The sequence below is a fragment of the Cydia fagiglandana genome, chromosome 2 (genome assembly GCF_963556715.1).
Source record: "Cydia fagiglandana chromosome 2, ilCydFagi1.1, whole genome shotgun sequence".
In the NCBI taxonomy this organism is placed as follows: Eukaryota; Metazoa; Arthropoda; class Insecta; order Lepidoptera; family Tortricidae; genus Cydia; species Cydia fagiglandana.
In genome coordinates, this window is record NC_085933.1 from 5,959,643 (window position 1) to 5,978,881 (window position 19,239).

At 35.6% G+C, this 19,239-nt stretch overlaps 1 protein-coding gene across 1 annotated transcript in view; it reads left to right on the top strand.

The window, feature by feature from the left end:
* The first annotated feature begins 710 nt into the window (after nt 1-710).
* The window catches only part of LOC134674647 (peroxidase), a 40,472-nt gene continuing 21,943 nt past the window's right edge, over nt 711-19,239 (top strand). Inside the window, exons 1-3 of the mRNA XM_063532772.1 lie at nt 711-920; nt 9,744-9,893; nt 19,093-19,169. Of these exons, the coding sequence (XP_063388842.1) occupies nt 886-920; nt 9,744-9,893; nt 19,093-19,169 (262 nt within the window). The 5' untranslated portion in view covers nt 711-885. The remainder of the gene's footprint in view (nt 921-9,743; nt 9,894-19,092; nt 19,170-19,239) is intronic.

Sequence of the window (19,239 nt, forward strand, 5' to 3'; positions counted from 1 at the left end):
CACTTGATCTTGTTTGTCAGTTTGAGTTGTTTGTTTGGGAGTTAAGTCCCGTTGTGCAGTTTGATAATGTTTAATAATCGTGAAAGTTTAAATCAGTGTAGATGATATTTGTTTATCAATTAGATGCGTTTATCAACCTATCGTCACAGTGTAAAAAGTAACAGTGGACCGTTGCCTTTGATGTTTGCGCAAATGCCGACACCGCACAAGAAGACGGTAAGGTTGTCACAGACTTTTAAACAATAACACAAACGTGCCAAACATTTCAAATAAGACACGCTACGCTGTAGTACCGAGCTACTAGTTAACAGTGACGAATTAACGATATATGCAGCTTGGGTGAGCGCGACCCACCCTGCCAATTGCCCTGTCTAGACGGCTTCGTCAAATGACTGTATTGTTTTATAGACTATGCTATCGTGATAGGTATAACGATTTTTTTAATCTGACACCACGTACGAGTCACGAATGAAGTCTGACAATTATTTTACAAATACAAATTGCGCGATCATACTAGACATTGATAATAAACAATGTATAAGAATTCACGGAATTAGATTTACAATTATTATATTACTTAGCAAGGAAGCTATGTAACAAAATCTTGCCTAACCGTAACGCTCGTCGTCTTTCGGCACAAGTGAAGGTCGAGCGCGAAGCTTCCAAAACGTCACAAACGGAAGCAACCGAGGGTTGGGACTCGCCGGCTGGGGGTCGCCACTTTCACGAGCCTTCCACGCGCGCCGAGAGCCCGAGTCGATCAGTGCTGTGACCGGCGCACCGCACGAAGCACGAATCGCGAATATAACAATTAAAATTTATTTTTAATTCGTTTTGTGAACTGGAGTGATCCATGCCAGATAAGATAGTGTTGTGCTCAAGATAATGTGGCGAGTGTGGGATACGAGAATGATAACAAGGTAATTTTATATTTTTGTTACTTTGATTTATTGCAGTTTATTTTATTTCTTACAATACTAATTTATTATTTGGTAATTCCGAATGTCGAAAACTGTCGGATAATTCCGAAATGAGACTGTTATTATGATGGAATTAAGGGTGATATTCATCTGAATTTCGGAATTATCAGACATTCGGTATTACCCGAATACACCTTATATGATTTTTATATTTCAAAGTAGATTATGATTAAGATTTATCGGAATTTTAATTTGACTCATTATTATGAAATTAATTTAAACAATTAAATTCTAATGTATACGTCTTGATAAAAGTGATAGAAGTAGTAGTACAAAATAAGAAAATTTTAAATATTTTGTAAATGTACATTCACTCTCTCGTTGAAGTCTATCGTACGTATAGAGTGAAGTCACGCACACATGCACAGGGTCTACGCGCGCCGCTGCTACGGAGCGTAGCGCGTAGCTTTACTCATTTAAATAAAAATGTTTCAGAGTTTCTAATTGATAATTAAAAGCTAATTATGACTTATAATTTAAATTTTAATTATAAACAACTATGGCATAGCGTTACATTGTAATATTAACGAAACTTAAATTAATATTTTAATAAAATTACTAAACCTTCTTGTACGGTGTGTAAAAATTACGTTTCGGTTTATAAATATACCGGTACTATAGCAGTTATTATAATTATATTGTAAATTGTGAAAGTTATGCACCAATTTATTTTTAGAATTTAATAGAGGCAACGCTTGAATCCGTCCGTCTAATTTCCGCAGTATGTTAGTGTTACTGTTTTAATTTGCATAGTTTACATATTAAGTATGTAAATTTTGTTTAATAAATTACTTAAATAGTCTAGCGACTACAACAGCTAAGATTAATCAAAAATCGGATACATTTTGATTGTTAATTTTTAGGAATTTTGAGAATATCTTAACTACGAGTAATTATTTTCTGATACATATATATATATATGTATATATAAATGTTTTGTGTCAAAAATTTTGCTAGGCAACTGTTATTCCATGCGTTTGGCTAAAAATTATTTAAAATCGTCGATTCTTGTTTAAACGAATATTTCCCAGCAAGCTGGAAATCGTTTTGATATTTTCATTTGGTCGTACATTTTGGGAACGTTAGGAGATCATTTTTTCCTTGGATGGACGAACCACTCGATGTAGATGGAACCCTCCATCAATCACAATGACACTACTAGCAGGGTTTAGTGGATCAGACACTGGTGAAAAGGTGTTTTCGGATTTTTGACATGATTTTACCAAAAATACAGAAATTCAAAATGGCGGCCATTTTTTTACAATTTAGACTTGCTCAGTCCCAGCTAGCTGGGAATTAATTCTTCGAAAAAAAACTAATTTCATTGTAAGTGTGGCCTTGACGTTGAGAGGGATAATGTTTGCGTCAAAAGTCATTCAAATAGCATCTGAAAGTGATTGGAATTGCATGATATTAAAAATTAACTAAACAAAAGGGGTGAATATTATTAGCGTCATTCTTGAACCATACGCAAATGAATGATAATATGATGTTTATGCGTATCAGACCAAAGCTCTAGTGTTATTATATTATATTATATGAAATATAAACAATAAACAATTTAATGCAAAAATATAATGATGATTGCTCAAGTGCGCATTATTTTTAAGCCTTTATAAGGCAGAGGGAATATATTTCCCACCTAATTTTGAACTTTAACTTGAAGGGATAGGGTTCATATTTGCATAATTCCTGACATAAGCCTTATAAAGGGTTAACACAATGTTGAAATTATTAAAGCAAGATATTTTGTTATAATATATTTACTTCACCAATCTAATTGCAATAGCTGCAAGTTGTTTGCAACGCTCGAAGGATGCAATCGGCATTGCTCTAGCCGGCATTAATTATTAGGACTAATCCACTCTAGATTTACGACGTGAAAGGAAGCTTTAGTAGGCGAACTTATAAATCTGGCCGTATATTCACTTGAATACGAATGTTTAGCAATAATGCACTTTCAACGTATACAGAATGACCAAAAAATAAGTGCCAGTAAGTAGCTCCCGTTGCCAGGGAGGTTTCGGGATTATACTGAGCAACTTTTACTATGAGACCAACCCCGAAATCGCGAAAAAATGTACCCTCCCATAGAAGATACACCAGCCAAAATGTATGAAACAGCCAATTTTTTTTTTGTAATTTCGAGATTAGTCTCGTAGTGAAAGTTACTCAGTATAATCCTCTATTTTTTAGCCTGTATACAAGTAGCTCATGATCAAAGCTTCTAATGGATTTTCCTGGATAGTAAGAAAAACACTTATTTATACATGTTAGGACTACGTGAAAATAGTATGTGTAGGTAGTATATTTTCCAAAACTTATTAAATATTTTCGTTCATACCTAATTATCACTGATATGAATAAGTAATATTCAATTCCTAACTTGTCTTACGCTGCGCTAATTAAATTGCGCGTATGCTTTGGTCTAGCTGAATATGAAGTTTGATCAATTAGTTACAGCTAGGTTATCTGCCGTCAGAGCTAGGTACCAAAAGTATTTTTCTTTGTACTGGTTTAAAAGTTAAACATAACACAACACTGCATAATATTTCCATGTTTTAATCCTTGCGAAAAATCAACATTGCTGAATCTACAAAACAGTTTGGAAACTGTTTACTTAAAAAGCATATTTTGTAGGAATTAATATTACAGTAGCCGCCACGAGTTAACAAACCAAGGTTACTAGTTTAAGGTTGTATATACTTAGTTACGAAATATTTTGTTTGTTAAAATAAGAAGCAACCGCGAACATTCTACAAATTAATAATTAATACATACCAACAGAAACCTGTACATAATTTTACATGCCAACAGAAACTTATTATTTTATTAATAAAATAAATAAGAAATATAAATAAATAATAAATATTGGGGACATCTTACACAGACGATCTTACATCGACCTAGCCCCTAACTAATCATAGCTTGGGTACTAGGCGACTATATAAACATAATTGTAACAACCATTATGACTCGGGAACAAATATTTGTGTTTATCACACAAATAAACGCCCTTACTGGACTCGATCCCGAGACCATCGGCTTCGCAGCAGGGACACTACTCACTACCCACTAAATTTTCGTTAAAATAGCATTGATCGTTTTTGTTTCAAAACGACAAATTTAAGATAAATCCATTACCAAAATTTCTAGACACCTAGAGTTGTAATCATATATATAGTTTAGGTGCCTTAAGGAATTTAAACCTAAGGAACAGTCGCGTTAAAATATTTTTTCATAGTAAATGTCGAATAATAAAAAAAATAAGAAATATATCCAATACCACTGATATACAGTAATATTGTTGTCAGTTAAGACACTTATGCTCCAATATTTTTCCACATTAAGTGATCGCCTTAACTGTTTACAATTGACGACAGCCGTGACGCAACGCGGCGCGCGCGCATCTCGACTGTTGACCGCTTGCGCAACCGCCAGAATCATGCGGTTCAACCTAACCGTCACAGAACTGTGACCACCAGATCTCGCACTTACTGCTAGTACGAAATTTGGCGCGACCTAAAATGTACATGTGTAAAACTTCTTGTTTAAGAAGAGGGTCATAAGGACCGAATTAAATAGAAGTTACATTAATAATGTTAAATTATGATCATAAGTCTTAACCTAAATTAGCCTGAGGTATTGAATTTATATTAATATTCTATAATTTACATACAGAGTGTTTTTTCAACCTTTAGCCATAATTGTGAATATAGGTCATACTGAGCAACTTTTAGTATGGGATCAACCCCAATCCCCATACCCCATCATTGCGAAAGCTTTCCTGTTTTGAACGGGCTGTATTTTTCGGGGTTAGGTTAGGTTAGATTAAGTATGTAGATATAAAAATTACTCAATTCGTAAAATGTGGAATTGTCGTAAAAACGACCCGTATATCATTGAACACACATATGCCGCAGTAAATACAGTGTGATTCATGAGACGTGAGCAGGACTAATCCTGCACACTCAGTAACTGATAAATTGATCGATCACCGTCGTATTTAGGTGAAACAACGACACTTTTTCCTATTTTTAACTTTTAGGTGAGTGCAAATTTAACTTTCTACAATCATGATGGTTAGGTACCCTACAAGACCTAATTAATCGTTTGTATAAATATCCGGTAGGTACCCAAAGACTATGTGAAATAAACTGTATCTTGCTATTACTCGTACTTCACCTTTGTATTTTCTTATTGATGCCATTGTTCGTATAACTTTATATACGTCTTATATAAAACGAACCTTCTGTAGAAAAATATAACCTGTGTCGGTCAACGATGCGGAGATTGCCCGCTTTACTGTTCACAACGAGTCCAAGTAAGGTGCGGCCGCGGAATCTGCCTTTCAACCATGTGACCATTGCATAAGAAGAAAGTTGCAGACGATCCTGCTAACTAAACTGCCATAATCCATAAAGTACGTAACACGTACTTAAATAAAATATTTATTTCATATGACAAAAAATAACAATTCATACTTTTTGTTTATCAACGCAAGTTTCGTAATAAAAAGTAGATGCAAATCAACTACATACATGCAAATGATGAAATCAGCAAAAGGATTTGTCTAGTAAAAATAAAATTAAAAGTTCACCCCTGACCGTAGCCGGCCCAAACGTCACAATTACTATGCAGCGCTACCCCGTTGAATTGCCAAGGAGATTTGTTGGACTAGGTACGATCGAAATAAAGATACTTTATATATTTTAAGCATTTAATAACTGGAGTCGGCTTACCCCTCTGCTGGAAAACTTGCACAATTGTGCAAACTTTTGTATGGTTGACATGGCTATTTGTACGTTACGTACAAATCATGTAGAAATAGCAATACATTTCACGTCCCATTCCCCGCAAAAATCGGCAGACTGTTTTATAAAGAAAATGACAGCGATGACATCTCCAAGTTACTAAATGCTCTAAGATATTAAGGGATTTACAGGTATTATATATCATATTGACTAACACGACATGATTTACTGCAACTGTGACTGGCACATTCATCTGTGAGAATAAAATAATACTCATTGCACAACTGCGTGTAATTTGGTGATTCCTAAATCAAACTTGTATTGAGAAAGAATATAACTTACAGTTTTATTGGTCAGGTTAGTAGTCGGCAATAGTTTAAAATGTATCATCGTATTTATGGACTTTCTGCCTTGCGGCTAGGTATTAGTGTTCTTCATTAACATCTTAAATGCGAATAGATTATGGTTCTTCCAATACATTTTAAAGTGGCTGCAATTATAATATAACATAAGTTACTTTGCGTAGTTATTACCCTACAGCTAGTTTTTTTATTTCCTATAGCGCGAAATTATAAAAAAAACATGAAAAACATGTTGCTCTATTATTTAACTGATTCTTTTAACCAACGTGATGATTCTTGGAGAGCTTTTATTTAACAAGTTCTGAAGTGCTAAGCTAGCCCATGCTGCCATAAAATAATTGGAAGCAAAATTCTGTAAATGGACAAGTGCCATTGAGGCCCTGTTCGATATAGATCATAGGTCAGGTCGTAGGTCCATCGCGGATCATCAACATTCGGCGCTCACGCAACAGATCGGTCACTGGGCCGTTATGTAACGTAATTCGAAATTAATTGCGACTTCAAATTACCCTCAAGCGAGAAGAGCCATGACTCATTGTCAGATGATTCGCGTACAGCAGTTATTGAAAGCAAATTTAGGTTTGATTAAATACCAAGTTACAAGTAACTTCCTAGGCGATTTTACCGTTGCATTCAAAAGTTTGTCAGTGTTCGAATTTGCTAGGGATAAGCAAATGGCAGGTCATGTAAGTACGAACGAAGGCGCTAATTTGCGGCTATTAATGGCTTTATGTGCCGTTATCTAAATACGTTGTTCAGCTTAGATAGTTTTATATTGATAAATAAAGTAAATATCCCACTATTCGGCGCTACTGGGCGCTACCCATTGTTGTCACTTTTATTGGAATAAAGTTGTCAAACTTTTATATACTTTGACGATGCCTGTGTTTGAATTCTAATAATGTTAAATTTTGGACGACGTTTATTAAGGATGCTCTTTGTGCATGATGCTTGCTTATGAGTTTTAAAAAAATACCACTTTACACTTTTTTATTGCAAAATTATCTTAATTAAGTAGGTGATTTACCAACATTATTCAGATATAGTACTTAATGTAAAGTACCAATAAAGCCCTAAATAGTCTATCAGGTCAATTCGACTTTTAGTTATTCGATCTGTTTCCGATATGACACTGACAGATCAGTATCATATCGGAATCTGATCGAATATCTAAAAACTCGAATTGGCTTATATTTCTAAGGACATAGCTACTTTTCTCAGGCAAACTGCTTCGTTAGGCTACGCTCGGCGCCGACACATTGATTAATATCAATGTTAGTTTACTTGATATTTATACAAACGTAGTAAACATAATGAACGACCAATTTATCACAACACTATGCAATTGACATTGTCAATTTGTATGTATTAAGTCATAGTAATAATTTTATATGTAGTTGGATAATTTGTTTCGGTATAATATATGTAATTACTTTTAACATAATAACGTGTGTTATTGCCCTATGATCAATGATCATATTTTCTAGATATATGTAGGTATACATATACAGTGCTACCCAATTATTTAAGTTAACTTAACTTTTGGTATCTACCTACTCTACAAAAGAATTTATTATTGTATCGTAAATTTATTAACAACTAAAACTATCGAACATTTATCAATTTTATAGCGAAGGATTTTAATTGGTAATTGTTATGTATTTTATCAAATAAACACTCCATTTCTCAACGTATCGTACCAGTAGAATACTACTTTTAAGGGGGTACACGGTAATAAAACTTTACGATCGGTCACTACGTGACGAGAATTTCATTAGTGGAATTCCAATCACATGCGTATAAGTACAGTGTGGTACAGTTACATTTATATTATTTACAACCGAAGATGCAGACTCTACCTTACTTACAATTTGAAAAATGCCTTGATAATCTAAATAGTTATAAGAATCTAAGAAGTCATCGTATAATAAACGATACCAGCCTGGATATTGTTAAATTATTTTAAATTAATGAATAAATTTTAATTTATATGGCACCAGTACGCCTTTTCACACAAGTCCTAGTCAGCTAAATTTCCGTACACGTTACGCTTACACTATCTATCACCTATTGCCAAGCTCGATAGTATTTGTACACACCCAATCGTTAAACAAAGATAAGTGGCCGCGTCACTAAACCTAATGGGTCTGTTAGCAGCATGATTGGTACCCACGATCTTAGGTAAAAGCTCCAGACTTGCGAAACCAGCGCATAAGCACAAGCTCTGAGCACAGGTGTTCTACTTATACTTACTTAAGAACACACACACGTTGTGGACCGATTTTGAAACCTATACTCGTATACCTATACCAATAGATTGATCTAGATTCTGACGCGTGCGAGATAAAAAGTTGTTCGCATTTACGGACCTACCATATCTATGTCTAGCAAGAATAGCCTCTATATCCATGCAGAAAGATCTTGAACTCATTACTGATTAAACCGACGGCTTGATGTGAGCCATTAGCAATAAATGTCTTATTTTGACATTTCGGCCAGAGCCAGGTGTCGGTGTAACCGTGTAACATTACAAAAATTGCATTTAATTGGGATAAAAAACGGAGTTTAAGTCGTTGTAAACTGTCATTGCAGAATGGTCGAGTTTATTAAGCAGGCCACTGACGAGCCTTCCAAATGGACTCCTAATATTAAACATTCTACGTTTTTGACATACACGGACCGATTTTGGATTGCAGCCACGCTATTTGGACTATTGGAAGGCTCGTCAGTGACCACTTTTACGATTTCATCTATTTTAAGAGCAAGCAATTCAGCGTGAAGTCTAAACATAGTTCGTAGTCTATTTTTAACAGTAGTAAGCTCGGAAACATTCATTTCATAAATATACAGTATTTATTAGCTAACTTAACAGCCTTCGAATGTATGCATACATAACTAACATAGATACAAAAAATTACAAGAATGTCGTGCCCACACACATCACATTTGTAACAGCTGTTAAATATGTGATTCACGTCTTACATTTGTGAATGACTCCAACTCAATACCCATCAAGTCAAATTACATGAATGATGGTACTATGTATGTGCTGTGCACGATCATTATATGGTCTTAAGGTCGCTAGGCGGCTCTTATTGGTTTTGGCTATTGAGTTATTATATTCATAACAACCATGACAGATTTATAATCTGAATACCGCTCCAACTCCTCCACGAAGCCTTACAACTTTAGGTCTCTCCAACCATTCATTCATTATTAAGGTGGTATTTTTATCTGTTATGTTTCTTTTGCTTCGTTGTATCCTGCTTTGCCCTGTGCGACGTCGCATTTTTGAATAAGGGTAAGAGTGACATTCCATTTCCAACTGCAGCTGCAATACTGTGTTCATTTTACTATGGAAACGCGTCGCTGTCATTGTCAATTTCCATAGAAAATCAACAGTATTGCAGCTGCAGTTGGAAATGGAATGTCACTTTAACATTCCATTTCCAACGCCAGCTGCACTACTGTCAATTTTACTATGGAAATTGACAATGACAGCGACGCGTTCAGTACCGGTAGTGCAGCTGCGGTTAGAAATGGAATGTTACCATAAGTCGTGTTCTTTTTCCTACGCGGTAATGGATCTTTGTATCTAACTAATGAAATATTAAAAAGATTTTTTAATAACCATTTTTTTGTTACAGGGCGCTAGTTTTAGCGCTATGGTGCGCCCACACATCGGCGCTGACGCCACTCTCGGCGGCGGCGGACGACAACGAGTGCGCGCTGTACCTGTCCGGGCCGGGGCGCACCTCCGCCTTTGACTACAGCCTCAACCTGCTACGAGGCAACTTGTGAGTACTAATACGTGGAAAATGCATTTGATTAATAAAGAAAAACAGGAAAGAACTACGGCGAGATACAAACTCAGATGAATTGGAAATATTGGCTGTCAACAAGTAATACTTGGTATGTCAGTGTGTAGAGGAACGGACTGCAATCCCGGAGTCGCGAGTTCGGGTCTCACCAGAGACAGTGATATTTTCCATTTTTCTAAACATTGAAGTACTGTTGTGCAGTTGTGTCTGCTCAATACAAAAAATAGTTACGCAAAGCTTTAAACTGGCTTTACAATATGATCAACTGCATTGAAATTAGAGCATTCATTTTGAAATATATTCGATTGCAATAGACTGATATGCACAAAAAATTTACTTACCTAACCCCTTTTTACATCAGCGGTAGAATCCATAGCATGTAGGTAGAATCAGACCAAGCTAAGTTGGCAGCGATTTTGATAGCCCACACGGTGCAAGTGTTATTTTAAACGTCAAACTTCTATGAAATCATGACATTTACTTAACACTTTCACCGTCTGGGCCTTAGCTAGAGAATATAACCAAACGGAGACGCCATGTCTATAATTTTCGGTACAAAATAGTCTGCCGTTTTTTGCGAACATCAAATGTATGCGTAACGTCACAATTGCCATGTCAGATAAACGTCAGTCCATACATGTGGTTGACATGTTGTTGACCATTGGCCGCCTATTTTCGACAGAGGGGAACGCCTGTTAATGACCACTCCGTTTGGTTATATTCTCTAAGGTCTGGGCTATCAAATTCGCTGCTAACATAGCTTGGTCTGACTCTATTAACTATTTATTACGACGAGGAGGGGCAAAAAATTACCGCAGTGATTTAATCAACGAACTGAAGATAGGATATGCGAGATATATTATTATATATTTAGTAAACACACAGGAAAATCTTAAAATTAAACATTTTATGATCCACTAAATGGATTTAATTGTACTTGCTTACATAACTACGTCTCATTTTACAGTTGCATCTGCGTATTTCAGTTTAATTGCAGTATTATGTAATAAAGTTTGTAAATGCAACATTATCTCATTTCTAACTAAGAAGCTACACTTACACGTAACAAGACCTTTAACAAATGCTTCACTTTCATGAGCAACTTCTTAATAATGTCGAATATTGCATAAGTCTGCACCATAATAGAAACAGTGTTGATTAAAGAGCACAGAGATGCCGTCAGAGTGACCAGAAAATAAAAAAACCGGCCAAGTGCGAGTCGTACTTGCGCACGCAGGGTTCCGTACCATTACGTAAAATAATCACATTTGTTGTATGGAAACCCCACTTACATATTTATTATATTCTGTTTTTAGTATTTGTTGTTAAAGAGGCAATATAGAAATACATCATCTATGAAAATTTCAACTGCCTAGCTATCACGGTTCATGAGATACAGCCTGGTAACAGACAGACAGACGGACGGGCGGACAGACAGACGGACCCCTTTTTTTACCCTTTGGGTACGGAACCCTAAAAAGGGCGTTCTGAACGTCGACGACCTTCCTTTGTTTATTCAAGTCGAGTTCGAATCAAACAGTAGATACAAAATACTGATAACAATGAACCATCAAAACTTTCGGCCCGATTCGAACTTTGATATACATCAATTAATAGATCTAGAAACGATATGATTAGATGTGTCAGTGTCAAAAGTGACGTTTTTGTTTGAAGATATCGTTCCTAGATTTATTAATTGACGTATCTTATAGTTCGAATCGGGCAATAAGTTACTCGAAGTGAATCGATAACTTGAAATGAACTTGAACGAATTCCTACATTTTAGATCGCTTATCGTATCACAATCGACTAAGCAACCAGTTGTCAATATCACAATAGTGTAGTACAATGCAAATTTCATGTAACAATAGTGTCAATGTAAATTGTTTAAAACTAGTACCTACTGGTAGTTCGATTAGTGTGTCAACAAGACGAGATTCTTGTCAAGCGATCGCTTAACATCTTAATCGATGATAAAGTTTACACAGTAAGCTATGAGTAAACTAGTCAAGTATAGAATCTAGGTACTACTGTCTAGACAGTACGTACTTATTTTAAATTGTTTATACGACAACGGTTTCACTCACTTGAATTTTTAGTCGCTATTGGCGACATGTTTCGGGCCCGTCGGGGGTCCTTCCTCAGGCTCGAGTGCTCGCGGCGGCTGCAACTCGTGCGTGAATTTAAAATATGTCTCACGAAAGTTTAATATCGACGTACTTATTTCTTAACAAAATATAAAAACACTTTTATGACAAGAAATTTGATATCAAACAGGTTAGTTTTCATTTATCAAAACCACTGAAAGCTATTGCCATGCCCAACACGGATAAACAAACTCACTAACAGATCGAAATTCGTTCATTCGTGCCCTTAACTAGAGCGACAGTCAGCCAGCCAGACCTATAGATAAAAGTGATTCAGGCATTGTAGGTTCAAATGTTGCTTTGTACACCGCCGCAAAATTGCATGGCCATTTTATGAATGAATTCATTTAATAATGTGTCCATGCAATCTAGCAACTCGCTGTTCTATAGTATTACAACTACACTGCCGTATTCGAACTTCAAGATATTCACAAGAGACGACACGTACTAGATCCATTCTAGATACGTTATAGTTTAGATATCAACTAGTTCTCTTTTGCAGCGGAATTCGGGCAACCAATGTCACTTTTACGTTAGATAGAGTAACATATCTATTAGATGTGAATTGGATCTCTAAGTCATATCCTGTGGAAATCGTTCAAGAGTATCTCCAGAATCGCGCAAATGTCAAATTTGACAGGTTAGATCTTAAACATATCATTATCGTATCTTGGTGATGTCTAAAAGATATCTAATAGATGTCTATTTCAAAATCCGAATTGGGCCCACAGACACTTTCCAACGGAACACCGACCGATTTTTGAACTCAGTCTAGTTCTTAGTTTCGAGAACAGTAGAATAGATTTGTGTGGGTTGGACCACGCAGCTTACCGTTGGGTGCAATGTCACCTGCGCTGCGCCGGAGCGGGTTCTTTCTCCGCCGCGGTTGCGTCACGCCGATGCGACGCGCGCGCACTTGACACACTTACCTGGCACCGTTTGCTTCCAAAGCTTTACTTTGCACCAGATTTTTTTTATGAGTAGATTATTTTATAAGTATGTAGGTATATGTATTATCATACAACAAATAGACGTGTGGAATCCATATAAGTTGTTTCACATTTACAAGTATAGACTAATAAATATAGAACCTACAAATTACATCGTAAAAAAAATATTATTTTAATATTTTTGTAACAAATTTGTAACAGACGCGATTCATATATTTCAAGTTATTTACCTGCACATTTATAATACAGGGTTATGTATCGTAATTGAATATACCTAATGTAAGAACATTATATGTAGGTACCTATATTGTAATGACCTATAAACCTAGAATGTGAACTTTTTGGGTGTTGATGCAACTATTAACACCAAGATACTTAAAGGGAATATAACTACAAGTGTGAATAATACAGACAACGTAATATAACAGCCAAAACAAATCGTGCGTAAGCGTGCGAAACTAAAGTAATAACACGCATAACAAACTGTAAAGAATGTCTTTTGTTTCAATCTCTTCGTCTCAATCCGTTTCAAATTTAACTACCTACCTAATCTCAAACAACATCAAGAGCGCGGTCTCGGTTTAATGTCTTTGTTTTACGTGACATAATAGATAAAATTGCTCAGGCTTTACGCCACCAGTTTATCTGATCTTTGGTAGCTTATTCCGTGCCTCGCCAGACAGATTACTGACCTACAAATGTTGTAATGCAAGTACAGTATCAACAATTGCTTTCATCTCGGTCTCACGCATCATATTAAGCAACTTGGACGCTCACTTTCAAAATCCTTTCGCTAACGCTACGTTAACTGTTTAGAACAGGGATTCCCAAACTGTGCGCCGTGGCGCCCTGGTGCGCCGTAGACAGTAAGTAAAGAGGCGCCGTGCGGTAATCCTCCTCACCATGTAACCTATCAAATTTGAAAAGCCTAGCCTGCGCCGCGGACTAAAAAAGACTGGGAAAATGTTATGGGGTAAGCTTCGTTAAGTAACAGTAGTCTGCGTTGTTTCCTTCAATGTCATCATAACATAATATTGCATTTTGTCATCAGTGTTTTATGAATTTGTGCATCACCGGAAGAGTAAGTACCTAATGCCTATTTTAAAGTAAATTCCGTGGGATGACGCACGTGACTAAGTAAACTATATGTACATATTAATAGTAGAGAAAATATGAGAGTGGGAATGTTCTAAATATATTCATGATAATGATTTAATAATATATTTTGAAATAAGCATAAAATGCAATATAAGGGTATGTATTTGTATGATCATCACAATTAACGACCCTCTGTTATTGCTCCACCTTACTATGGTTAGGTGTCCTCTCGACATCCAGATAGGTATACATATTTTATAAGTCAAAACTTCGAATTAGGTATTTTACACTTCATCAGTTAGACCGAGACCATTACCCTATGACAACAAATAATGTGGTTATCGTCAACTTTAACCTCCCGGAGATAAGTGACGAACGGGGTAAAGGTGAAGAGGTAGAGGTTCATTCATGGCAGCTCACGGTACCATTTCAACTTAACACTGAGCTCCTTAACACCTTGGTGTTAAGTGCCGGTACTAGTAACAAAATCTGTGTTCATATTAGTTATACTCATATTTCGTGAGTCATTTACGAAAATAACCTACATCATAGGTCCAAAATTGCTGAGGTACCTATAGTTGTTATGTTTTCCGAATTATTTTTCTCATTGCACCCACATTCGAGAATTTCTGTTTTTTTCCTATGGTTGACTGTTAGAGAATGCCTTAAGGCATTAAGTCCGCCATTTGTACTTATTTTTATTGTGCAAAAATATTAAATAACATAAATAATAAATAGGTGTCAGTTATCGTACAAAATAATACAAAATCGTTTATAATTTTTATCCCATCATTTTTTATTTTGTCGATGTATGAAATTTCTACATGCACAAAATATTAAGATTAAAGGATAAATTTCCAGTTCCGGGTAAAATCAAGTCCTAAGTACCTGACTTACATTTGAGTTTCGAGCTCTAGGAAAACACAATAGAAAATAAGGGTCACCTTTAGCTACGCAAGACGTGGTTTATTTGCTGGGCAAGCTTTTCAGAGTTAACAGCTTCTTGCAAATCACGTCACATATCCACAATGCAAGTATTTCTTGCAGTAGAAAGACTATACATAGTAATTAATCTCACCTGGTCCTAGGATAAGGAAAATAAGACCCAGTAGCTTAAGATGATGTTTGTAATGTACAATTCAAAAGTGCCTTACTTGATAAAGAATATTTTCAATCCATGAAATTGAAACTGATAATGATGAAATAAATGCTCCTTCTGATAACATAAGACACAAGTTGGAAATCATGGTAGAATTTGAAAGCATACGCTTTAAAAATAGATAATAGAAATGTTTAACAACAGGTATTGAACAATAGACTAGGTATTGAACAATTGTTACTCCAATGAGCGTATGCACTTACAGCAACAAAAACCCATAGATAATGAGAATGACATTCTCATGTAAATACCTAGTAAGCCAAAGTTGCTAAATGAACATTTGTGTAAAGTCAATATGCTGTCAATACGGTTCCATCTCAGCATAGGTATTGTGTATGTGTACCATAGCGGCTCACATGTTCTTGAATGGTTATAACGGTCTCCGGGCCATTACCGGGCTGACCTTCTTGCGGCGTTTGACCAGCAAACACTAGAAACAGCAGTCATTATTACTCTAGGGTTAATGGAAAATATCAACAACTGATTCGTAGTGCGGAACAAACAGTAAAAGCAGGCCGTTTAAACTTGAAATTTGCTGAGTCAAAACCTAAACGCGGGAGTTATTAAATAGGTTATTACATATAGATACTCAGATCAAGCGACTTTCAAAGCCGTTTACCTACTTATTAATTACAATATACTTACGTAAATAAAAATGAGAACCCTGAAATATACTTCCCTCCTTATTATAAATTATACGTATAAGTACATTTTACGCCGTGTTAAAAAATCTTAATTTAAATTGAATTACTATCATGCTATTCCTACTTACTGCCGTGGCGCAGCGTCCTGAAGTGTACGATATTGATGTACGGATCATGCTATAATTAAATCAAAAAGAAGTGAAAAGTTACGTACATCTAATATCTTAGAGCGGCTAAGGTGTTCCACCAAACCTCTATCAAGGCGTTAAAGAGCATGTTCAGATATTTTTGAGAACCGCCCCGAAATATCTGATGGTGACCTCAGGTCACAGCTATGAAGGACCTATATATATAATAACCGATTAACCGACTTACTTAGTAGAAGATTTGGTTCAAATCGCGATATCCAATCTAGATAAGACACGGATGTTACGGTTTTGTTATAGATGTCGTAACGAGTGTCGTTACTTTGTTACGGAGTCGTCTGATCCCACGGTATTGCCGGAAACCCCGTAATACGATAAAAAATATGCACAGAATTTTATATTTTGCTTTTGGTTGAAGTTACTGCATGATGGCAGCGTTTTGCTTCAGGTGCCTCTAGTTTTATAATTGTAAGCGTTTTTAGTGATTGACAACTTTTTTTGTATAATTTAATTTTCCATAATTGTCAAGTCAAGGGACTCTGTTTCCCCACTGCTTTTTTATGGAAACCATAATTATAGTAAGTGTGCAATCAACGTGCTATTTCCGTGGTAGTTACATTCCGATATTTAGTAGGTTAATTTTCAAAACCTAACTATTTAAATATAAGTAGTTTCATTTACAAATTAGCACCTACTAGTAGATCTAAATAACTTAGTTCTAAATCTAATCATTTCAACATGTGGTCTTACCTAACAAATCATAAGAAGATCGCTATCACATAGCAAGCTAAAGACAGTTTATGTTACGAGTAGAGAGAGTTACTAGACATGTGGCAAATTATCGTAAGTCTATACTCCGGGTAAGATTAAATTGCCCGTATGATTGACATATTCTGAAACCTCAGTGTTTTTGATACTTCCCTGTCAGTTATACGTACCTCGTGTATTTATATCGGTGCCCTAGATACACCTGTGACAGTAGCTCTTACGCAGTTAAGATGTTTGGAGGATATTTTACTTGTCATCAATATCACGACTATCAAATGAATAACAGGTATTACTTATATTACACTCTTAAATCGAATAACGTGTTGCGAAATCGAAATTGATTCGTACCTACTTTATATTAATTTTCGCTAAAAAAATACAGATACGTTTGTTTCATTTGATCTACTACGGTACACGTGAAAATAAATAAGAATGTCACAGAAAATAATATAGCTAGGATCAGTGGCGTGCAGTGTAGATAAGACTTAAATCGGGCTCTAGAAGAGTCATTCTTGAAGGAATGTAACGCAAACTATAAAAATCGGCAACTTTTTTTTTGGTCATTTTGTATGGACTGCCTACCCTAGTGCCTACCTTTTTTTGTATGCACTGCACGCCACTGGCTAGGATGCATACCATTCATACCAAAATTGGTAAAAACGTGATGTTTATGGGATGAACCAGTACCGTTACTCGTACTAATTAAATCATAATTCTTGCTCTTTTTTTAGTATAGTTCGAAAGGGACAATATCGTTTGGAGTGGAGTGAAGTTAGGAACATATGTAATATCGTAAAGAAACGTAAAACGTAACAAACGGCACGTTTATTCACTGAAAGTAAGTGAAAAATACTCTGCCAACTGATGGTAGAGGCTCAGTATTTTGACTTGGCCACCTTTGTCGGTCGGTATAGGGTTTTTTATTAATTTTCACCTTTGTTATAATTTACCAACGAGTGTTTATGTATCTATTGAAATTTAGTTATTAGGTACAACTCCTTTAACTTATCGCGACTTTTAATAATGTCTGTGAACGTACATGTTGTTACGGTAACGATGAACCTTCTCAATATGCACACAAAACTTACAGTAAAGTAACATGCGATGAATACTCGTAGGTACATGTATTATTTACGAATACCACATTTATAGACTAACTAAACAAAACCTTTATGCCTCTTGACATCAAATAGGCCAAAATTAGTTACCTATAATCCAGTAACTTTGTCGAATTTTGTAACTTGGCTATTTTGCGTCAAATCCGGTAGCTCTGGTTTTTAACAAGCTTGTTTATGATGTTGGCCCAATGAATAATCCAAGTTTGTGACTTCGAGCGCCGAACGCAACTTTGTCAAAAATCGAATAAACCGCAATTTTTTTTAGATTTGGGCGATTATAACCCTAAAGTACTAGTTTTTGGTAGTAACTTCCTAAGGCGTTTTTAAAGTAGACTAAATTTGCTACAATACGACACTAGAATTATCTCTGTACATCTAATATTTTCCGAGATAAAGCCTTTCAAAATTTTATAATTTTACATCAGTTCTTAGCTATAATTTAAGGGTTAGGTAGGTAATTTATATGGAATTCATCACCGCCACGTTCTACAAAATATTTATTTTCAATAAAAATATATTTTTTTTTCAAAATAGGCACTCGTAAATTTTTTTATGGAATATAAATATTTTGTAGAACGTGGCGGAGATGAATTCCATATAAATTACCTACCTAACCCTTAAATTATAGCTAAGAACTAATGTAAAATTATAAAATTATGAAAGGCTTTATCTCGGAAAATATTAGACGTACAGAGACAATTCTAGTGTTTTACTGTAGCAAATTTAGTCTACTTTAAAAACGCCCTAGGAAGTTACTATCAAAAACTAGTACTTTAGGGTTATAATGGCCCAAATCTAAAAAAAATGCGGTTTATTCGATTTTTGACAAAGTTGCGTTCGGCGCTCGAGGTCACAAACTTGGATTATTCATTGGGCCAACATCATAAACAAGCCTGCAAAAAATCAGAACTACCGGATTTGACGCAAACGCAAAATGTATAATTTTACTGTATTACTAAGTGTGTTGTGTGTCTAATGTCTATCGCAGCTGCCCAGTCTCGCTTTACTAAATATGTAACATTTCCTACTTTCGAACGGAAGATGTTTGTGCTGTGGATCCACTTTATTAAAAATCTGCCGCGGGAAAGATAATAAATGCATACTTATTTCATAGATAAAAATGTTAAATCCCATGTTTGTTACAGTGGATACGAGGGTCAACACACGTGCATCACCTATGAAGCTGTTAACCAAGCCTACCTGGACGCACGGAAACGAATTTGTAAGTAAAACCTCTGTATAACTTTTAAAAATACGTAATAAAAATAAAAGTCCGATAGATTAACCGAAGT